The 23,444-nt window shown below is 47.7% G+C and overlaps 1 protein-coding gene and 1 long non-coding RNA gene across 18 annotated transcripts; one reads left to right on the plus strand and one right to left on the minus strand.

Moving 5' to 3' along the window:
* Nucleotides 1-731: 731 nt before the first annotated feature.
* Nucleotides 732-23,301, minus strand: SIRT5 (sirtuin 5). 17 transcript variants are annotated; one of them, XM_069563012.1, is made up of 10 exons: nucleotides 22,887-22,922; nucleotides 22,589-22,721; nucleotides 18,073-18,222; nucleotides 16,504-16,637; nucleotides 15,036-15,261; nucleotides 13,247-13,334; nucleotides 12,417-12,470; nucleotides 10,993-11,116; nucleotides 10,367-10,482; nucleotides 732-1,241 (listed from the first exon to the last, which is right to left on the minus strand). In XM_069563012.1, exons 3-10 carry the CDS (start codon nucleotides 18,185-18,187, stop codon nucleotides 1,166-1,168), a joined length of 933 nt encoding a protein of 310 aa, XP_069419113.1. In that variant the 5' UTR covers nucleotides 18,188-18,222; nucleotides 22,589-22,721; nucleotides 22,887-22,922; the 3' UTR covers nucleotides 732-1,165. The 17 variants fall into 17 exon arrangements, with proteins under 17 accessions (XP_069419113.1, XP_069419106.1, XP_069419110.1 ...); XM_069563005.1 differs by having other exon boundaries at nucleotides 22,602-22,721; nucleotides 22,887-22,919; XM_069563009.1 differs by having other exon boundaries at nucleotides 22,567-22,721; nucleotides 22,887-22,919.
* Nucleotides 7,869-13,131, plus strand: LOC138425299 (uncharacterized). The gene is made up of 2 exons (XR_011251154.1): nucleotides 7,869-10,581; nucleotides 12,397-13,131. It is a non-coding gene; the product is annotated as an uncharacterized lncRNA (long non-coding RNA).
* Nucleotides 23,302-23,444: the final 143 nt, after the last annotated feature.

A 23,444-nucleotide genomic window follows, 5' to 3' on the forward strand; every position in this document is an offset into this window, starting at 1 on the left:
TATTATAAATCCCCTCCTACCGATGCAAAGGATCCTTGGTGTTTATTAAAAGGCGTGACGTGCAAAGGCAGCACAAAGCTTTATGTCACCATGTGGCTTCTCCAAAAGCCAAGGGTGTGAGAGTAAATGCACTTTTGTAAGGGCCGGAAGTGATGTCACCCAGCTGCGTAACCCCCGGGGAGCCCACCTGGCCTAAGGGAGTTAGATCTGTCCGATCTTCCCGCGCTGGGTGCTGAAGGCCACTCCCCGCGTTGGTCTCTGGTGCTTGCTGACAGCGGGCAGCCCTGGGTCTGCATTAGGTGGGGGGAGTTGAAGGGGGGGCTGTGTTCTTCCTGCTTTACAAAAAAGGTACTCTGAGCATACACTTTTTAAGTCCCATGGGAAAAACTCCCTTCCAGGTTCCATGTCTGGGGAAGCTTGGCAGAGCCCACAGGGTGTGTGTTTATAACAGTGAGAAATGTCCTTCCGTGTATATGACACTGAGAAGCAGCCCACGGTCGCCTCTCCCTTTCCTCTTCGGCTGTGTTCAGTTTTAGGAAGCTTTGTTTAACCTACATTTGCATCATTCTTTTTTCTTATCCTGATTTTCTACCTTGCTGCTAATTTTCTCTTCCATCCTTGCATGAGTTCTTATTGTAAGCTATCCCCACCCCAAACTTGAGGTTAAGGCAGTCAAACAGATAAACACTGAAAAGAAAATGTCCCAAACAAAGACAACCCTTGGGCTAACATTTTTATACAATAAATTACCTGCATAGGGAGTGATTTTATTTCCCACCAAACCTTGCACAACAATCAGAAATACCTGAGTTGTACCCCTCTATGTCTATCTTTGCCCGAATAGCAGAAACACAATCAGGAGAATCACTTTGTTTTAGACAGTCTAATCACAAAGTTACCCAGTAACCAACCAAACACATCAGACTTATGTTCAGGATCAAACCAAATAACAGGAACTGACTTCAGAAGTCCTGTGACTTCTTCTAAACACGATAACTACTGTTGCTTCCAAGTCCCCATCAACCATCAGCAGTTTGGATTCCAGCCCAGCAATCAAAAGATATTTTCAGACTTTCCAGTATTTGGCTCACCATCCACAAGACTGCCTCCCATGCTGGTGGCTTGGTACGTAGATGCACTGAGATTTCTTCCTTCCCCAGGATGGCTATGAAACAGTTTCAGTTTCATGAGGAGCGAGGGCTTCGGGAAGAGTCGTCCCACACGGCCCCTGGAAATGAAACCTGAAACAGGAGGACGAACACAGCAAAGTTACGAGCAAAGTGAGAATTCTGCTTCAGCAAGTCAACTTTCTTAGTTACAGCCAGAATAAAATCCCGATTCCCATAGGAGTCTTAGGCATTTTGGAGCCCAGTTCTTTCATCGAGTTTCTGACAAGGCCAAATGCAGACACTTCAATATGGGTTGGCACCCTCATTCCCAAGGGAATTTGGGAAAGCAGTTGCTTAGAATTTCAGTTCAGTTCGGTTGCTCAGTTGTGTCTGACTCTTTGCGACCCAATGGACTACAACACTCCAGGCTTGCCTGTCCTTTACCATCTCCCAGAGCTTGCTCAAATCCATATCCATCACATCAGTGATGCCATCCAACCATCTCATCCTCTGTCGTCCCCTTCTCCTCCTGCCCTCAATCTTTCCCAGCATCAGGGTCTTTTCCAGTAAATCAGTTCTTTGTATCAGGTGGCCAAAGTATTGGAGTTTCCGCTTCAACATCACTCCTTCCAATGAACACCCAGGACTGATCTCCTTTAGGATGGACTGGCTGGATCTCCTTGCAGTCCAAGGGACTCTCAAGAGTCTTCTCCAACACCACAGTTCAAAAACATTAATTCTTTGGCACTCAGCTTTCTTCACAGTCCAACTCTCACATCCATACATGACTGCTGGAAAAACCACAGCCTTGACTAGATGACCTTTGTTGGCAAAGTAACATCTCTGCTTTTTAATATGCTGTCTAGGTTGGTAATAACTTTCCTTCCAGGGAGTAAATGTCTTTTAATTTCATGGGTGCAGTCACCATCTGCAGTGATTTTGAAGCCCACAAAAATAAAATCTGCCACTGTTTCCCCTGTTTCCCCATCTATTTCCCATGAAGTAATAGGACCAGATGCCATGATCTTAGTTTCTTTAATGTTGCGTTTAGAATTTAGGTGCCTATAAATGAGAATTTTATTTTAAGGAGGAAGGAGAGACATGATTGTATTTTGTGACTGCTTTGCCAAACTCATAATTGTAAGTTTTATAAACTCTTATACAACTACATAAAACCGCCTTCACTGGTACTAAGGACAAGAGAAAATGAACCTCATACACCATGCAGACCATAAGGATCCTAACTGAGTCAGCTTGCCCACACCAATCACTGAAATTCACAACTAGCCCTGACTTGTAGTTAAAACGTAGGAAAAAGAGAAAGATCAAAGAAAGAAGAGAGAGAGAAAAGAAGAAAAAACAATGATTTCTGCTTCCTTCAAGGGAAACCAGTTATGACAGGAGGAAAAAAAGAAACCAACTAATTCTACTGTGTTATTAATAAATGAAAATCAACCGAGGACAATTTAAAATTAAAAAAAAAAAAGCATCTGGTCATATTACTTATTCTTGATACAACACAGATCAAGAATGTTCCCTCTGTGCCATGAATGGACACCCCTGACCAACTGGCATTTCTGATCCTTCTGCCTCCCCTCCCGCAGCCCCACCCCATCCCCACCACTCCCAGCACAAGGAAGGCTGCCCACTAGAAAGCTCCTCCCAGCACAGTCCCTTGAGGACTTCCCAGGAAGCACAGCCAGGCAGAGAGCACTCAGGGACTTCCCTTGACTTGCACCTGTTCTTTCGTGTGCCCCTTTCCACATTCATCCTCCTCCCATTTACCAAAGCAAGCTGCACCTGACCTCACCCATCCCAAATCTTACATGGTGCCTCTTATCCCAGAATGTGAAAACTTAAAGGGCTGCCAAACCAAGGGATGTTTGAAACACTGCTGTGGATCTGAGAAAACAAACGGTTTCTAAAGACTGGGTGATATATACAAACAGGGCCACTTCATTCTTGCTTTCAGTTAAAATTGAAAGATGCTTTTACAGAATTGCCAAACAGATCACTAAAGTAGATTCAGGAGTACTCTGGATATTTCAGCATATTAAGATGGAAGGTGGTCCAAAATCTGAGTGGCCAGAACAAAGTTCTTTCATGCCCGGGGTTTATGTGGCCCTGGTTTCTGAGTATTTTATGTATGGTATTGTTGTTGTTCACTTGCCAAGTCGTGTCCCACTCTGCGACCCCATGGACTGCAGCCTGCCAGGCTTCCCTGTCCTTCACCATCTCCCAGAGCTTGCTCAAACTCATGTCCATTGGGTCGGTGATGCCATCCGATCATCTGGTCCTCTGTTATCCCCTTCTCCTCTTGCCTTCAATCTTTCCCAGCATCAGGGTCTTTTCCAATGAGTCAGCTGTTTGCATCAGGTGGCCAAAGCACTGGAGTTTCAGCTTTAGCATTGATATTTAGGACTGATTTCCTTTAACATTGACTAGTTTGATCCCCTGGCAGTCCAAGGGACTCTCAAGAGTCTTCTCCAGCACCACAGTTTGAAAGGATCAATCCTTAGGTGCTCTGTCCTCTTCATGGTCCAACTCTCACATCTGTACATGACTACTTAGTTTTTGCTTTTCTCTATAAAAAGCAAAAACTAAGAATTACAGTTGACATTGAAAAGGTAAGTGTTTAGCTTGGAAAATCTGGCCTGCCACCCCCCAGACTGGAATTAGAGACACAGATACTCGAAACACAATTCCCCCCGCCCCACTCCAAGACAAGCTGCACATGGTCACAGCAGCTCCCTTCTTCGAGCGACCACTGCTCTGATGCTCACCAAGGAAGTCTGTCCTCTCAAATCATACACTATCAGACACTTCACTGTTGGAAATGATGGCAGTAAAGAATGAAAGACTCCTGTGCCTGGAGAATCTCAGTCACGTGGCCACAGAGAAGCAGCCTGACTTCCAGCCCAGGCGCGGAGCTCCAGGTGCAAACAGCTGAGAGGTGTCTGGGCCCAGTGTTTCACACCCACCTCCAAGGTCACAGGACCCTGCGACCACGTTGCAGCCAGAGCGGATCTAACCCCTCTCCACACACACAGTCCGGCTAGCTGCTGAGTTGATCGAAAACCGCTTCACTGAAATTTCACCTAAACTCAACCCTCCTTCCACATCCTACAGTAACTCCATCTTTTCCTCTGTTTGGGAACACGCAGCAGGGCCCTCTGGGGTCCCCTGCGCTGCGGTGAGTCAGGAAACCTGACCTTAGGATGCAGGTTTGTTTCCTGTGACCACAGGCCTATTAGGGCTGCAGCACCATGAACTCTGCCTCCTCCTAACGGTACGAAATACTCAGCGTGGATGTGTGTGTGTCTCTGTTAGTCATTCAATCGTGTCCAACTCTTTGCGACCCCATGGACTGTAAGTCACCAGGCTCCTCTGTCCACGAGATTTCCCAGGCAGGGATACTAGAGTGGGTTGCCATTCCCTTCTCCAAGGGATCTTCACAACCCAGGAATCAAACCCAGGTCTCCTGCATTACCAGGCAGATTCTTTACCGTCTGAGCCACCAGGGAAGCCAGTGGACACTTGAGCTAATTCAAAAACCTCACGCTCCACGCATCTACGAAGAGATGCATTTCCCATAGTTTGACTTTTACAGAATTATTAACCAAAATGTATTATTTGTTGTTTTCAACAACTACATAGGATAAATTACTGCGGTGATAATTCCATCTAGAAGAGCTTTTCTGTGGAACAATTTTTAAGGAAACTGAGAATAAATAATTTGTATACTTTGAAGCAGAAGTATAAAACGATAGTCAAAAAAAGATTTTCAAGCATAAAAATACATATAGTATAAATTTCTGTGATAGAAATAGGATGGATGGGGATACAAGTTCAAAGAGAAAAAGAAAAAAATGTGAAGGTTCTCACTGTGGAAAACCCGCTTACATATTTGTTTTGTAAATAATGACGGTGGGTGTCAAGTTGCTGTGTCATTCAGACTCCACAGGATACAATTAAAACCAGGACAACGGCAGCTTTGCTTTTAAATGTCAGTCTCCTATTTCTAGGGCTTCCTTGGTAGCTTAGAGGTAAAGAATCCGCCTGCTAATGCAGGAGACTCAGGATAGATCTTTGGGCCAGGAAGATCCCCTGGAGGAGGGCATGGCAACCCACTCCAGTATTCTTGCCTGGAGAATCCCATGGACAGAGGAGCCTGGTGGGCTACAGTCCACGGGGTCGCAAGAGTCAGACACAACTGAGCGACGAAACCACCACCGCCAGGAGGATTATGAGTATGATTTATGCAACAAAGGTGAACCCCAATCTGCAGATTCCTACTCAAAGAAAAGGCCTTTGGCTCTATTAAAAAAAAAAAAAAGTAAACGAATGCCCATTTATGCTTTAAATGAAAATGAGATGCTGACATGTCCTTTTTTTTTTTACTATTCCTGCTTTAAGTGACTTTTTTGGTTAAGGGATCACTAGGGCCCCACTGCATGGACTAACAGGGTCCTACCAGCTACCTGACGATCTCGCCAGGCAGAGCACTGCCCTTCCCCATCAAATGGGCCAACCATAAATTACAAGTAACCTCTTCACCCTCCTGAGGGGTACAAACATAAACAAGAAACCATCTATGAAGCTGTTTTCTAGCTAAGAGTTCCTGAGACGTCTAAACTCCTCTGCAGGGCGCTTTCTCTGGGGACACGTCCCCCCCTCCACACCCTACTGACCACCTCCACCTCCTGAAGTCCCCCTCCCCGCCCCCTCTCCACATACTCTGGCCTCCTTGCTGTCCCTCGGGCCTCCCGGGCTGGCTGCCACCTTGGGGCCTTTGCCCAGGTGGTCCTCGCACCTGGCAGGCTCTTGGCCCAGAGGTCTCCTCAGCGAACCGTTTCTCCTCCTCCAGTGGGGTCAGACCTCTTCTCTCTGATGCCCCCCACCACCCACTGGATCCCCGGCCCGCCTGCTCCCCCCGCCCCTTTCTACCTCTGCTGTTTCCCACGGCCCGAGCCCACTCCTCATGGGCCAAGCAATATGCACATTTATTATCTTACTGTTCACTGTTTGCCCTCTGAAGCTTCTAGGAGGCCATCTTCACGTGGTAGGATTTTTATTTTGTTTACTAATATATCCTATCCCAAGCACTCAGAACAGTATCAGTGGTAAAGATTCTTCCTGCCAATGCAGGAGACTCAGGTTCGATCCCTGGGTGGGGAAGATCCCTTGGAGAAGGAAATGGCAACCCACTCCAGTATTCCTGCCTGGAAAATTTCATGAACAGAGGAGCCTGGTGGGTAAAAGTTCATGGGGTCACAAAAGAGTTGGACACATCTGAGTCACTAAACAACAACAAGGTCTAGGACATCGGTTCAGTTCAGTTCAGTTGCTCGGTCGTGTCCAACTCTTTGTGACCCCATGAATCGCAGCACGCCAGGCCTCCCTGTCCATCACCAACTCCCGGAGTTCACTCAGACTCATGTCCATCGAGTCAGTGATACCATCCAGCCATCTCATCCTCTGTCGTCCCCTTCTCCTCCTGCCCCCAATCCCTCCCAGCATCAAAGTCTTTTCCAATGAGTCAACTCTTCGCATGAGGTGGCCAAAGTACTGGAGTTTCAGCTTTAGCATCATTCCTTCCAAAGAAATCCCAGCGCTGATCTCCTTCAGAATGGACTGGTTGGATCTCCTTGCAGTCCAAGGGACTCTCAAGAGTCTTCTCCAACACCACAGTTCAAAAGCATCAATTCTTCGGCACTCAGCCTTCTTCACAGTCCAACTCTCACATCCATACATGACCACAGGAAAAACCATAGCCTTGACTAGATGGACCTTAGTCGGAAACTAATGTCTCTGCTTTTGAATATGCTATCTAGGTTGATCATAACTTTTCTTCCAAGGAGCAAGTGTCTTTTAATTTCATGGCTGCAGTCACCATCTGCAGTGATTTTGGAGCCCCCCAAAATAAAGTCTGACACTGTTTCCACTGTTTCCCCATCTGTTTGACATGAAGTGATGGGACCGGATGCCATGAGCTGAGTTTTCTGAATGTTGAGCTTTAAGCCAACTTTTTCACTCTCCTCTTCAACTTTCATCAAGAAGCTTTTTAGTTCCTCTTCACTTTCTGCCATAAGGGTGCTGTCATCTGCATATCTGAGTCTAGGACATAGTAGGTGCTAAATAAACACTCATGGACTTGGACTAAATTCCAAAGTTTAGAGAAATGGAAAGCTGCATGACTCGGGGTGCAGGGCGTGGGGGGCCCACTGTCCTTGGAAGGCCTTGCACCCCAGTCCCTTGGGTGCACTAATCCCATTTCTGCTTCAACAAATATACAGATCCTTACATGCCAAAGACCCCTGGGGTTGAGAAACAGTCAAATCGCTGATGCTTAAATCCCCAAATACCTAGTCTAATGGTTTCTCAGAAAATCATCCAAGATAACCATCTGGGACAGGGGAAATGACAAAAAACAAAATAGGAACCAATTAACACCTTGAAAATATTAATACATTTCGATGGGAGGCAAATACCATGACTCTGTTTCTAAATTAGAATTAGGGCAAAGAATCCAAACAACTTGTGCAAGGTCGAAGGAGTCTTGTGAAATCCAAATTGAAAATGTAAGCAGAAATAAATAAATACATAAAATGCAGGCATCATTTCCTACAACCTATTTAGGTAACAAATCAGGTGAAAAGGCAGTATCATTTCAATTTTCATTTTTCCTACTAACCTAGAGCTGGGGCTGGCAAAATGTTTTCTGTAAACAGTTAGAGACTTACTGTTTCATCTTTGCAGGCCAGACAGTCTCTGCTGCAACTCTTTACTTCCATTGTTTAAGTGCAAAAGCAGCCACAGACAATATAGGAACATGTGGCTGTGGCTGGGTGCCAATAAAACTTTATTTACAAAAACGTAGTGGGTAAATTCGGAGAAGGCAATGGCACCCCACTCCAGTACTCTTGACAGGAAAATCCGATGGACGGAGGAGCCTGGTCATCTACAGTCCATGATGTTGCAAAGAGTCGGACATGACTGAGAGACTTCACTTTCACTTTTCACTTTCATGCATTGGAAAAGGAAATGGTAGCCCACCCCAGTGTTCTTGCCTGGAGAATCCCAGAGACGGTGGAGCCTGGGTGGGCTGCCATCTATGGGGTCACACAGAGTCGGACACGACTGAAGCAACTTAGCAGCAGCAGCAGCAGTAGGTGAATTTGGCCTGCAGGCAGTAGTTTGCTGACCTCTGACCTAGGCTAGAGTTCAGCCAACATCTGTTACATCTGAGATGTGAGAAATTTTGGCCTTTGTTAAGATGCGTATTTAAACCAGCTTCTCAGTCACTCTGGGTTTGGTTCCCTGTTTGAAAACCCAAGTAGGATGAGAAGATGACCACGCACGCCTCTTCTAAATGTCAGCTTTGATGACGCCCAGATAAAAGCATCGCTGGCTTCACTGATCGCTGATCAGTTATACTCATCTGGGAAAATTCCAAGACGTTGTGGTACAAAAAGGTCCACTGAGCATCTGTTGCGGTTCCTGCGGTTGGTGCTGTTCAGTTCAGTTCAGTTCAGTTCAGTCGCTCAGTCGTGTCCGACTCTTTGCGACCCCATGAATCGCAGCACGCCAGGCCTCCCTATCCATCACCATCTCCCGGAGTTCACTCAGACTCACATCCATCGAGTCTGTGATGCCATCCAGCCATCTCATCCTCGGTCGTCCCCTTCTCCTCCTGCTCCTAATCCCTCCCAGCATCAGAGTCTTTTCCAATGAGTCAACTCTTCGCTTGAGGTGGCCAAAGTACTGGAGCTTCAGCTTTAGCATCATTCCTTCCAAAGAAATCCCAGGACTGATCTCCTTTAGGATGGACTGGTTGGATCTCCTTGCAGCCCAAGGGACTCTCAAGAGTCTTCTCCAACACCACAGTTCAAAAGCATCAATTCTTCGGCTCTCAGCCTTCTTCACAGTTGGTGCTGTTCAGATCTGATCAAAGTCTCAGACCAGCGAGAGGCCTGTTTATTTGAACAGAGACACTGCAGGTTTTCAGGATGGGAAGCTGAAGAATTTTTGTTGAAGATGAGTAGCAGCTGATGCAGGTTTGCGGTTTTGGGAGGCCCAACTTATGAAGTGATATCATTACACTCCAAGACTTTCGTCTGAACTTGCAGGGAAAACTGCCAAGTTCATTCTCCTTTCACGTGAAGATGTACACACTGGATGCATATCAGAATCACCCAGGAAGCGTGTAAAAGGTGGGGCCCAGGCTATACCTCACACCAGTTACATTAGAATCTCCTTGGTACCCAGTCATCAGATTTTAGAAAAAAAAATTTTTAAGATTTTTTTTTTTAATGTGGACCATTCTTAAAGTCTTCATTGAATTTGTTACAATACTGCTTCTGTTATGTTCTGGTTTTATAGCCAAGAGGCATGTGTGATCTTAGCTCCCCGACCAGGGGTGGAACCCACACCCGCTGCACTGGAAGGCCAAATCTTAACCTCTGGATCACCAGGGAAGTTCCCAGTCATCATTTTTAAAAATACGTAGTTGAGGTAAAAGTCACCGACTAAAATATTGACAAGATGCTTCAGTAACGTTTTACATTTTACTTATTCATATTGATGTATTAGTTCATAGTCTACCTAACTCTGGAAAAGAAATTAGACTCTTAAGAATATATAAAGTACATTAAAAGGGAAGACAGAAAAGCAGGGATGAAAAAAAGAAAGCAAAACAAAGGAGATGTAAACTGGAGCCTAGACTGAGACATGTGAATATCCTACAATAATCTATACTTTCCACACAGATTTGGGGGGGCAGGATCGATATCATTAAATGGCCACAAGTACAAGCATTCTTGGCAATAAGACCAGAGAGGAATTTGCCCAGGGAGCCCCACGGAGAACAGTGGGTGATGGAGTTGTATGTGGGTGTCTCCCTGGCTTACATGCTGAGTCTTCAGCTGACCGGCATCGAAAAGCCATTACTATACTTAGCTTCAACGCATGAATAAAAGTAAAGTCTAAAGCGTCAAAGAAGAACTTTCAAAATGTGGAAAACAAAAACCCTACAGCAAACTCCCTGTGAAAAGACATGGCTGCCTCAATCTACAGTTAATGCTTTCTTCCCTCAGTCTACAAATAGCATGTTGTTTTCTTCCATCAAAGCAACTACAGACCAAATAAGAAAGCACGAACTCTGTGTTACAAAACCAGGACAGCAGGTAAGATCTGCTTGGATGACCACATCCAAACCTGCTCAGCGCTGTCCACCTCCCACCCCGGTGACCCCGTACCTGAATCTGTTGGTGGCCGGGGTGGTTTCCGTGTTGAATTCGGCCACCGGCACGCCACGGGCTGACACCTGAGGGGCAAACATGGCCGCGGGATAGACCACGGAGGAAGTCCCGACCTGCAGAGCAGACAAACGGAAGTGCACAAGTGACCACACGGTGGAGAAGCAGCGTCTTTGCAGAAAACCTGCAGTCTGCGGCTGCTGGTGTGAGGGAAGGTAAGCTAGGCGGGATAAATGGAGAATGTCTGGGGGACAAGAGGGGATGGGGAGGCTCCCCTTTGGCTGATCCCTAGAATTTAGGAAGGATTTTTTTCATGTTTAGACACCAAGTCATGTCTGACTGTTTAGAACCCCATGGACTGCAGCCCTCCTGTCTCCCCTTGTCCATGGAATTTCCCAGCAAGAACACTGGAGTGGGTTGCCATTTCCTTCTCAGGGGATCTTCCAGACCCAGGGATCAAACCCATGTCTCCTGCCTTGGCAGGCAGGTTCTTTACCACCAGTTACCTGGTATGAAAAAGAGAGCTGGGCTTGTGGCAAGAGTGGCAAAGAAATGATCTGATCATCACCCAAATTAGTTTTAGTTGTTTCTGCTCTTTGAAAAGATCAGGGAAGGCTGTGACTTACCACTAGACACAGGTCACAGAGGGCCAGCTCTTTGTCCACCTCCTCCAGAATGGCAGGGTCCAGGTTTTCTCCAAACCACACCACGTGAGGTCGCAGCAGGCCCCCGCATCCTGCCTCTTCACACCTGTAAGAGTGACATCCTTAACCCACTCCCAAGACCTACTCTTGGGAAGGCCTGCCTAGGTGGATCGGCAGAAATCGTAGCCTCTATTGTGTCCGGATGCACTGGGGTGATTTGCTGGCGAATGTGTCTCAGCCAACCTTGACCTTCTTTTTCTAAATAGCTTTCTCTTTCCCAGCTACTTCCTTCCACTCAGGCACAGCCGTGCTCACGGTTAGCTGGACCCAGGAGGACTACTGGACTCAGATTTGCCTTCAACACACAAACCACTTGCTAATGTCATCAATGACTTCCCTCATCTTCTCTCAAATTCACCTCTCTCTTGCCTTGTTGGTAGCCAAGTTCTCCTGTGTCAATTTCCCAAAATCTCTCATCTTTCACGAGCTACTAACCTAGGTCATCTCTAGTCAACGTATTTATGTACATTCTAAAATAATCTCCCTCAAACTCCATTTTCATCATATTAATTGCCTCATCAAGTTTATTTTAGATCAAAACTTTAGAATTTAGTCATGAAAACTTACTCTTTTAGGTCAAAACTCTGATTTTAGTAATGAAAATCCTTATTAAGAAAAATTCAAAAGGTTCAGTAAACCAGGGAAATGTTAGTGTAATTGCTCATTAGGGAGTAACAAGGTACTTTCACACATTCAGTGCTCTGAGTAGCTCTGCAGCGAAGCAAGATGCTTCAAACTTGGTTCACTCTCGTGGTTCCATATTCATCTGGGCATGTGACATCTTTTTTCTCCGAGTAGTGCCTACCAACGTCACACGGATCTACTGCCCTATGAAACGCTTTGGGAAAGGCCATTTTAAGGTCAAGTTTTGAAACACTGACATAAAAATCTTTCCAAGTTTTTTTGCTATTGTTAATCTGCACAAATTCTGCTCGGACCCATAACTTTACCTCTGTGAGACCTCTTACGGCCTCCATAGCCCTGGATTAGTGACACTGATGAGGAGGAGACGGGGAGGAGGACAGTAGCTGAGGCTTCCTGACCAGTTAGGTCCGGGATGCCAGCCACGCTTCACACACGCAGGGTGAACGTCTACAACCAGCGGCTTCTGAGACGTTCCAGACCTCAAATGATCCCACCACAACACAGAGGAGAAAGGGACAGGACAGATGTACTTCTCTTAAGCCTGGTTTGGTTCACCCTTTGTCCTTTCACCCTTGACCTCATGGGTCAGGGCTGGTTTCTGCATTGGCATCTTTCAGAGGCATCTCCAAGTGAACTTAGATTTGGACTCCTACTAATTTTCTTTTTTTTTTTCAAACACAGATCAAAGTCTTTTTACTCACCGGGGCAGTTTCTCCACTGGAATTCCGGCATCTTGAGTTTGGGGGTCTGGAGCCCTGAAGTAAATAATATTAGAAAAGGAAGAATGTTACTGATGTAATCAAAGAACAAAGAAATAAGATAACCCAGAAAGATTGTCTCTTTGCCTGGCCATCTATGGTACAAAACCTCTGATGAATACACACTGGCTTACAAGAGGATGAGGAGGGTAGACACAAACAATTGATTATCAGTGGTTCTACCTCAAGCGAGGGAATATGTACGGGAGAGGGGGTGTAGTACTGTTGTGCTAAGGAGAGTTTCATGATTTGCATCATATATGTCACTGCGATTTCAATCACCTGCAATGATATTATATTAATAAGTTACTTGTACAATTTATACCAATGGCTAGGTAGAATTTTTCTCAATATTTTGAGTCTACTCTTAATTTTTCCCCCAATTATACTGTTTACAATAGTAAATGTTCATCATAGACATGTTGGAAGGTTCAGAAAGATATAAATCAAAATTGCCATAATCCTGCTGTCCCTGTTAATATGTTGTTGATTTTCTTCTGGACGTTTATCTACATACAGATACGTTAACATGGTGAGGGTGGATGTGTGTTTAAATACAAAGCTGGGATAATAATGTATAGAGTTAGAGCCTGTTATTTTCACTTACTGTAACCTATGAGCAAAATATTTCCCTTACAATATAGCTGTACTGTCTCTAGCTTTGTCTCATAAATATCCATGGGAGTCATAGATGAATGTTCAGTTTCTTCATGTTTATAGTCAACTGAAGAGGCAAAACAGCACACACCTATTCCAGAGTGCAGTATACTCACCCTTTTCCTGATAAAGCCGGACAAATTGGACTCTTATAGTTCTCAGCCACAACTCCACAAGAGGTGCATCGAGTCTTAAATAAGCTGCCTGAAAAACCCAAGTTGAACAAGACCGGAATTTAGTATGATCGGGAGCAACGGACTCCACGTCTAAAAGAGTACAAAATGATTTAGTTTCTATGCATCACTTTAACAAGTGCACCCATCCCAGCTTTCATGGGAAACCTCAGGGCATGTAGTGAGATGGAAAAAGCCAGAACACATGCCCTCCTGGACTTCGTAATCAGGAGAGGAGAGAGGGACAGGAAGTAAGTTACTGCGTGACCAAGGAGCTCTCTGATCACCCAGGTGTTCAGGTGGAATCCAAATGTGCAACAGGGTAGAAGAAGACAACCTAAGCCTAAGGGCAGGATTTTCTGAGAATATGCCTGATGGAGGCTCAGTAGCTTGGGATATGTTTTATAAAATCTTAATATTGACTTAGTAAAGCTTGAATCTTTTCTACAAAAGCAGCTCAATAAATAATCAAATAACAAATGAAGAAAATAATCATTAAAACTGGCAAAGACTTACTGAGTTAACCCATAGAAGGTGACCTCAGTTCGCTACATAGTCAGCGTTGAGCAGGTCACACAGCAGGGGACACACGCTGGTCCATTCTCTCCAGGCCTCCTTCTTTGAGAAACCAACCCCCTCCTCTGTCCCACGCCAAGCTGATGGAGCTGTCAGTCACATTCCCCAAATACAAGCTGGGGCACAAGTTCCAGACTGGTCTAATTGTGGCATCCTGTCCCTCCAGCAGTAATGTTTGGCCAAAAAGGATAATGAGGGTCAGGCCATCCAGAGATTTATCTTCTGAGGAGATGGTTATGCTGGAGGAAGGGAGCGTGGAGCCCCACTGGCTCACTGCTTCTAGAAATTCTGCAATTTGAAATGCATTTCTTTGGACTGAATTTTCGTAGACTATTAAAGGGCTTCTATGGATGGCTCAGCAGTAAAGAATTTACCTGCAATGCAGGAGATGCAGGTTCAGTCCCTGGGTCAGGACAGTCCTCTAGAGGAGGAAATGGCAACCCACTCCAGGATTCTTTCCTGGGAAATCCCACAGAGGAGCCTGGCGGGCTACAGTCCAAACGGTAGCAAAGAGTTGGACACGACTGAGCGGCTCAACACAGCGTCACAGACTATCCAATGCCCTTGGGAAGAAATTCTGGCATACCCATTTATGCTCTCGTGTGAACAAATTCATTAGATTTTCAGTGAGAAGAGGGAAGAGGAGGGTGTCAGTGAAAGCAGAGAAGAGAAACCAGAGGGACCCCAGACAAGCTCCTCGGTGTCACAGACCCAGTGGGCTCCCAGGAGGGAAGGTCACTGAGCTGGCAGCCCCCTTAAGGCTCCAGGGTGGAGAAGGAACACAGCCGGAGCGGACAGTGCCCACGGTGCAGGGGCAGGGCAGGGAGAGTAAATGGACCTCCCAGGGATGCCAGGCCTTCGCAGCCTGAATCCTGCTAGAGCCCCAGCTGTTCAACGGCCCAAACCTCCCGCTTCCCAGTGCCCAGGTGAGGGTGGGGTGGGGACCACCTGGGAGCACAGGGCCCCGCAACAGGACTCCCGGGGAGGGGAGAGCACGCAGGGATGCAGACCGGCTTTTCCAGGCCAGGCAGTCTGCGCGCCAGACCCTGGGGTCCTGGCACCATGCTGCTCTGACTCGGTGGACCCAGCTGGGCCCCAGCAGCACATGTGTTTTCTGGTCTGGTTTCCCCTCCCATGAAGACCAAGGGCCTCTCACCATGGATTTCCAGAAGGTTCCTGGTGCCAGCCTTGCGGTGCAGCTCGTCGATGTTCTGGGTTATGACCACCACCTGTCGGCCCTGCCTGTGCAGCCGGGCCTGGCACTCGGCGATGGCCAGGTGCCCGGCGTTGGGCTCCTTGCTCTGCACCACCTCCCGCCGGTAGTGGTAGAACTCCCACACCTGGGACGGGTTCCGGGCGAAGGCCTGCGGCGTGGCCAGGTCCTGGGGGGCAGGCAGGAGGCAGGAGTCAGGGGGGAAAGAAGGGCTGATGCTCTGGAAGCCGGGCCGCGGGGGCACTGGACTTAGGTGGGAGGACACTCCCAGGCGCCCTTGGCTGTGGGCAGCAGGCACACAGTTCCAGGGGGTGTCCTGGGAAGGTTCACATGGGCGGGGCCCCGGGGCTCCTGAGGGGCCCTGGAGAAATTAGGTTTAATTTCCCCAGCAAGATCGTAACCCGTCCCATCTTCTACTCAGGTGAGCTACGAACATAGAGCAACACATGGGAAGGTAACTTAGGCTGGAAGCCACGTTTTCATGGAGCTCCACGTGACATGATGGCTATCTCATTTATCCAGGAAAAGTAAAATGCAAAACGCCCAACTGAGCTATAATGGCCATACTGGGAAAACTCGGGTTTTTATAGGTCCACACACACATACAACTACACATTAAAAAAAAAAAAAAGTTGTATACATTATAGTAATAGGATATATAAAATACATATTTTTAAAAGTACGATTCCTCCAAACTTCCCTGGTGGTACAGTGGATAAGAATCCACCTGCCAATGCAGGAGACACGGGTTTGATCCCTGATGAAGGAACAAAGATCCCACCTGTGCACAGCGTAGCCAAGATAAATAAATAAAAATAAATAAAGTAAAAAAAAAAAAAGAAATGTTATACATCTTGACTGTGGTGGCAGCTGTGCCACTATATATACATCTGTCAAAACTCACTGAACTGTACACTCAAAATTGGTGATTTTTATTGCATGTATATCTCAATAAAAATTGAATTTTAAAAACTCCATGCCCCCAGAGAACTTATATTCTAATGACCTTTGTGCAAAGTTTTGAGCATCAAGGCCTAAGCCTTTAACAACTCAACACTGGTTTTCATTTGGAAAGTTCACAGGAACTTTTTAAAAATGTGTAATTCTTAATTTCAACATGAATAGAAAAGTAATGAATTGTGCTAACCAAAGTTTCCCGGTTCCACTTTGGTTACTAGAGGAAATCCAGTTGCTATCTGAATAAGGATAATCAATACACGCCGAGAAAGAAAGAAAAGAGGCAGCTTTGCTGAGGTTATAACCCTATGGACTTTATGTCAATGCCAAAAAGAACAGGCTAAAAGGGTCACAGAAAATTTCAAAACATTCCCCTCTGATAGAGATTCTGAGTCAAACTGTTAAACAGCTTCATTCAGAAAGAGCTTTTCAGAGCTCTGGAAACATTACCAACCTGGGCTTTCCATTTTCTCCAGTAACCTCCCTCTCCTCTGAACGTCGGAACCCCACTCTCAGCACTGATGCCAGCCCCGGAAATGACGACTATGTGCTTGGCTTTTGCAAAACACTTCCGGAAGTCAGCCATATCTAAAGAGAGGAAAATCTTGGTCAATCCAGTGTTTCATTTGGACATTTACGTCCCAGTTCAATTGCTTATATTTTGAAACTTGACCTTGCATGAAATTATACTTTTAAGATAACCAAATAAAAATCTTCCCATGCGATGAAGATGGCCCTATGCACCTTATGTGTGAGAGTACGATGTCTGCAGAAAGGGGCGGGGGTCTGGGGTGAACAGCCTGAGCTCTGAGCCCCAATCTGCCCACTCCCCACCCCCACCATCTCCCACGAGTGGGATCCTATGTGAACTGCTGACCCTCTGCTGTCTGGGTCTCCTTAGCTGTTTCATGTGCACAAGCATGCTTTCCTGAGAGAGCGGGGCTGCTGGGAGGATTAAAAAAGGCTTCCCAGGTGGTGCAGAGGTAGAGAACCTGCCTGCCATGCAGGAGATGCAAGAGGCATGGGTTCAACCCCTGGGTCGGGAAGATCCCCTGGAGAAGGAAATGGCAGCCTGCTCCAGTCTTCTTGGCTGGGAAATCCCATGGACAGAGGAGCCTGGCAGGCTACAGTCCATGGGGTTGCAGAGTCGAAACTGACTAAACACACACACAGACACACACACACACACACAGACACACACACAGACACACACACACAGACACACACACACACACACACGAGACTTGGTCTTTTTAACAAGACGGCCCCGGAGACCTGGGGTAACGGAAGGGGACTGAACGCACAGAATGACTCGGCAGCAGGGAGTCGTGGTCACAGCCCGCAGCGTGTGCCCCAGGACACAAGAGCTAGCCCTCCATCTCCAGGCATCCTCCTGCCCAAGCTCAGACCCACGGGGGCGGCAGCTCGCCTTCCGTGAGGGCTTCCTGTGTCCAGGCTCTGCACCGAGCACTTGGGCATCACAAGGTGGCCTGAGCCAAATATCATCATCCCAGGATAAGGATCAAGAGCCAGACTGGGAACTGCCGTTGTCTCTCCTGCAGCGGAGACTTGGTCCTGGCACCGCCTGTGGCTCCCGCTGTCCTGGGCGCTGCAGCTCTGCAGCCCTCGCGCGCGGGATAAGGAAAGGTTGTGTCCCAGCTGGCCGGGCCTGAGTGGTTCACAAGCTGTGGGAGCCCCCTCCATGCCCACGCCGGGAGAAGCCAGTGTGGACCCACATTGCCTCTGGCTGGCCCAGGCCACCCAGTCAGGGTCTGCTGGACACAGGCCACCTTCCAAGTGTAGCCAATCGGTGCTAAGGCACTGAAGGTTTGAGCAAGACCAGAAGCAGGCTCCTCAGTTGATGGAGCGGGCTCTCTGGTCTCCCCGGGAGGCAGTGGCGACCAAGGCTAACTAACTCTTGGACCAATCAAGCGCCCCTCAGACATGAAACCAGTGATGGAGAGAAGGAAGGAAGAGAGTGGGCTGCAGAGGGAGGTGATGGCACTGTGTATGAAAGACCTACTTGAACTTGGACGAGCCATTGTTAGGCAAATCTTGGTTTGTGTGGAGATTGGAGACTTCAGTCCACAGTACAGCTGGGAAAACAATCGGTTCGGGACGATCCAGAGAGGTGGCATCAGGTTTTCTGTGTTGCGCTAACAATTGAGATGGACTTTAGAAAAATCACAAAACAAACAGAAACAATCAGAAAACGTTCATATTTCTACAAATATATACACACACACACACACCTCCATATGGGCTTCCCAGGTAGCACTAGTGGTAAAGAACAGGCCTGCCAATTAGGGAGCTATAAAGAGGTGTGGGTTCGATCCCTGGGTCCGGAAGATCCCCTAGAGGAGGGCATAGCAACCCACTCCAGTATTCTTGCCTGGAGAATCCCCATGGACAGAGGAGACTGGTGGGCTGCAGTCCAGTCATGGATGGACATGAGTTTGAGTGAATTCCGGGAGTTGGTGATGGACAGGGAGGCCTCGCATGCTGCGATTCATGGGGTTGCAAAGAGTCGGACATGAATGAGCGACTGAACTGATTGACTGACTGACTCTTAAGTGCTCTGAGGTGCCTAGTAGAGTGGTTTACAAAGTATGGTTCCCAGACCAGCATCATCCCGAGATCTCATCAGAAATGTAAAGTCATAGGCTCCACTCCAGACCCACTGAACCAGGAACTCTTCAGGCAGGGCCCCCATCTGGCTCCAGGTGATTTTGATGAACACTCAAGTTTGAGAACCACAGCCTTAGAGGTTTAGGAAGGAGTTAGATGGGAAAATTCATTTGAAAAACAGGTTCTGATACTTTTTTAAAAAGGTATGAGAGCCATTGGCTTGACTTTGAGTCAAAATACAGTTTCTATGAGGATGTAAATTCTAACTGAGAACTGAACGAGGCCGGAAAGATACGTACCGTAACTACAAATGGGATTAAGATGAGATCATGTCAAAGAAATCTGTGAGCCTTAAAGCACACTGACTAAATCTTTATCTATCCCTGAGGAGTTAGACAGGGATAACGGAGAAAGACAAAGACACAGAGAAAGGCAATATTCACATCCATGACATCAAAAGGGTAGCTGACATATCTGACTTTTACCTAGTGGAAGAACGCAAATTGTTGGAAGAACTCAGGATTAACGTTTTGTAGGTACAGGAAAAATAGAAAAAGAACACATTTCCCAACATTTTACAATCCCTTTGGAGGACAACTTACCAAAATTACAAATCCACTTGCCCTTTGACCTAGCAATCCCGTCTGGACATTTTTACAACAGTGAGACTCACACACCTTCAACGCGACGTATCTACAGAGTTGTTGTTTGGAAGAGTCTAGAACAACCTACATGACCATCTGCAGGGGATGAGTTCAATAAACAAGGACACATTCACAATACACAGCATGGTTGCTGTAAACAAAGAATGCATGTATGATTCTTCCTGTATGACATTCTAGAGTGCAAAGAGTACTTATTTGCATGTGTTTAAAAAAAAAAATGGTCCCAAGACATTAGTAACAAGAATGAGGATGAGAATCAGAATGTATGGAGACGAGAGTGGAAGCAAGGATTTTCAGCAGGTGTGTTTCTATGCATTGTGAGTGCTCTCCAGCAAAGGCCTAGGAACACATCTGTAGCTGAGCAAGTGCAAGGAGGGAGAAGCTCACGGTGAGGGGCTGCAGGCATACTGGTGACATATTGGTGACTTTGGTGGTGGTGGCTTAGTTGATAAGTAGTATGTCTCTTGCAACCCCATGGACTGTAGTCCACCAGGCCCCTCTCTCCATGGGACTTCCTGGCAAGAATACTAGAGTGGGTTGCCATTTCCTCCTCCAGCGGATCTTTCCAACGTAGGGATCGAACCTGAATCTCCTGCATTGCAGGCAGATTCTTTACCAGTGAGTCACCAGGGAAGCCTGTCTTGATGAAGTTAGGACTCAGAACAGGATTTGGGCTTGTGTTGGGTTGGAGAAGGAAATGGCAACCCACTCCAGCGTTCTTGCCTGGAGAATTCCAGGGATGGAGGAGCCTGGCGGGCTGCCGTCTGTGGGGTCCCACAGAGTTGGACACTACTGAAGCGACTTAGCAGCAGCAGCAGGGAGAGTCATGGAAGGAGGCTCTGATCTACACTGGATGTTGTCTGGGAAAAGTTTCCTTTTATTGGATATTTCAAGGAACATGATCTAAAAAGGAGGGAGTAAAGTAAAGCTTGAGTTGGGATTGGTCAAGAGGCAACAGGCCCTCCTATTAGCCAGGATAGGAGGGTGTCTTGTCATTTTTGTGGTTTAGAGAAAGTTCTTATTTAGACGGAAGGCGTCTGTCTACAATGTGGGAGACCTGGGTTCGATCCCTGGGTCGGGAAGTTCCCTGGAGAAGGAAATGGCAACCCACTCCAGTACTCTTGCCTAGAAAATCCCATGGACGGAGGAGCCTGGTGTCCATGGGGTCACAAAGAGTTGGACACGACTGAGCAACTTCATGTCAGACCTAATTATGAAGTCTTATTTTGTCCTGATTCATCATGATTACAGTGTAGCCTTGTTTGATGTTGGTGTCCTGTGAAATTAGTTACGTTCAACAGGCCTATCAGATAATAGCAGGTCAAAGGCCTATCAACTTATGAATGGATAAATAAACTGTGGTTCATCCATTAACAGATATAGTTCATCACTGGATGTATTTCATCCAGGGAAATACTATTCAGCCTTGTAGTTAAAAACTACAAGTTTAGTTTAACTAAAACAGTAAGTTTTAGTTTCATAGTTAAAACTTAAAAAGGTACTAAAAAGCTGGAGTATTTCAGACTGCTGCTGATCGTCAACTGGAAATTAGATAAAAGTCGAAACTGTAATGTTAAATAAAAAACATTTACAAGACAAAAAAAACATGAGTTTTTTTTAATGAATGTGGGAACTGTTTTGCTAAATTTTCCATTAATTTACAAGATATTCTCCAAGTCTCTCAATAAATGTGAAAACAAAGGAAAGGTTTAAAAAAAAAACTTAAAAAAAATTTTTTTAAATAAACACTGTTTTAGAACAATGCCACCTGAAATTTATCTCCACGATTTGTAAATACTCAGAACAGAAGTCTATTTTCAATATGCTTTGTTGTTGCTGTTTAGTCGCTCAGTTGCAACCCCGTGGACTATAGCCAGCCGGGCTCCTCTGTCCATGGAATTCTCCAGCCAAGAGTACTGCAAGAGGCTGCCATTTCCTTCTCCAGGCGATCTTCCCAACCCAGGGATACAGCCAGCGTCTCCCGCATTGGCAGGCGGATTCTTTACCACTGTGCCACCTGAGAAACATTTTCAAGATGCTACTGCAAAGTATTCATCAGAAGAATCCTCTGTGTCAATATTTATGTGCTTTTCTGGGGGATCAGAATGGACAGTAGTTCTAGCTGCCACAAACTCAACCCAATTCAAACGCCAAAGCAAATATCGGGAGGGTAAGAAGGCCCCCACTGTGCTGAGTCAGAGGAGGAAGACATCAGTTTGTCTGGTCCAAAAGCCCTCAGGGTGAAAACTGCCCTGGGTAAAGCCTCCAATTATCCGGCCCTGATTTGACTTTCAGGTGGCAAGGCCTCAGGGAAGAAAATAAACTCATTCATCCCAGTCATTGGGAGCTTTCTGAGTGCAGGATAGGTTCTCAAACACTGACATTAGTCTCGGTGAATGGCAATCCGCACTTAACCAGGCTTTTTTGGGAAACCTGGAACTCACCTACCCAGTTAGAAAATCAGAAAAATGTCTCTATGTTCCCTGTTGAGAAAGGGGGCACCCCAATTCTTAAAAATACAATAATACAACAAATGTAAGGTTATATGAGGAATTCGAGAGAAAAAGCATTTACAAAACATTAAAGTACATCGAGAGGGAACTACAAAAACTCCCAAGGGTGTTCAATAAATACTTTTTGAACACCTATGAGTCAAACAAATGTGAAGTACCAGGCCCCAGCTATCAACACTGGGAGACTCACTTCGTCTCCCCAGTTCACCGCTGGCTCTTATCTAGTCACCAGCCCGCTCCACCTTGCTAAACCCAGCGGTCCACCTGGATCAGGTCCAGCCTCTGACCCCTTTGATCACCTCTTGGGGAACCTCTTGCTGCTCCTGGTTTTCCTCCTACCTCGCTGGATCGCTCACCCTCCAGGGGCTTCACCAGTGCACCCCGCCTCGGATGTCCAACACAAGGCTCCCAGCTCACAGTCAAGCCTCAACTCTTGAACGTTCCCCCAAAAGCCTTAGGTAGCCATCCTCCTTGGCCCCCTTTGGCTCACTTCTCCCTTTGGCTCACGTCTCACACTCACACAACCTGATATACCCCCAGCAACTGCAGCTTTACAACTGTGTCCCAACCCGGCCGCGCCTCCCACGCCAACCACCCGGTCCAGGCCGCCCCAAGTGCCACTCGGCCTGCAGCAGGGCCCGGAGGGCCTCTACTCAACGGGGACACCCTGCCCCAAGTCCCCCGGGCCACCCCTCCTTCACGGCGACCTACCAGGCCCACCCGCCCCGGGCACCTGACTTTCCAACCTCGTTTCTGGTCCCCTCCCTCGCCTCTCCGGCCGCAGCTAGCACCCCGCGCCGTGCCGGGAAGACCCCCGATCTTCGGCCTCCGCACGCGTGTCTGCCGGCGGTGTGAGGGACTGCCAGCTGGATCCACCCGAAGAAACGGGGTCAGCGCCCCCTCCCCTTCCTCGCCCTCCCCTCCCCCCCTCGCCCTCCCCTCCCCCCCTCGCCCTCCCCTCCGCCCCCTCGCCCTCCCCTCCCCTCCCTCGCCCTCCCCGTTCCCCACCCCACCTCCACTCTCTCCCCTACCCCACTTCCCCTGTGCCCCTTCGCCTCCCACCCACCCTCGCGGACCCCGGAACCGGCCGAGGCAATCGACCCGCGCATGCGCGCCCCGGTGGGCCTCCCCTCACAACCCCGCGCCCTCCCCGGGAGCCCCCCTCCACGGCGCCCACCCGGCCCCCTGTGCTCGATCACGACCCTCGGAGTCCAGGGAGGCGGCGGAGATCACGGCCCGGCCCCGGCGCCCACGCACCTGTAGGAGGCGGGGACCGCGGCGGATCCCGGGCGCTGGGGCTGGACAACGAGCCTGGGGGCGGAGCGGCTCGAGCCACCTGCCCGGGGCTGCAGCGGCCCCTGCCGGAGGCCCACAGCTGATCCGGCTCCCGAGCCCTGGAGGCCCGTCCCTGGGCCTGCTCGTCGCAGAAGATTGTTTCTTTGCATTTCTTTCTTGGGGAGGGGCGGGGGGAGGGGGTTCCGGCGGGGGAAGGGACGGTCTGTTGCCTCGTCTTTGTGAGCTTCCTAGACGTGTCGTGAAAGACGGATGAACTACTTTTTTCTTTGAGCCTGCAGCTAGCTGGACCGCAC

The sequence above is a fragment of the Ovis canadensis genome, chromosome 20 (assembly GCF_042477335.2).
Source record: "Ovis canadensis isolate MfBH-ARS-UI-01 breed Bighorn chromosome 20, ARS-UI_OviCan_v2, whole genome shotgun sequence".
In the NCBI taxonomy this organism is placed as follows: domain Eukaryota; kingdom Metazoa; phylum Chordata; class Mammalia; order Artiodactyla; family Bovidae; genus Ovis; species Ovis canadensis.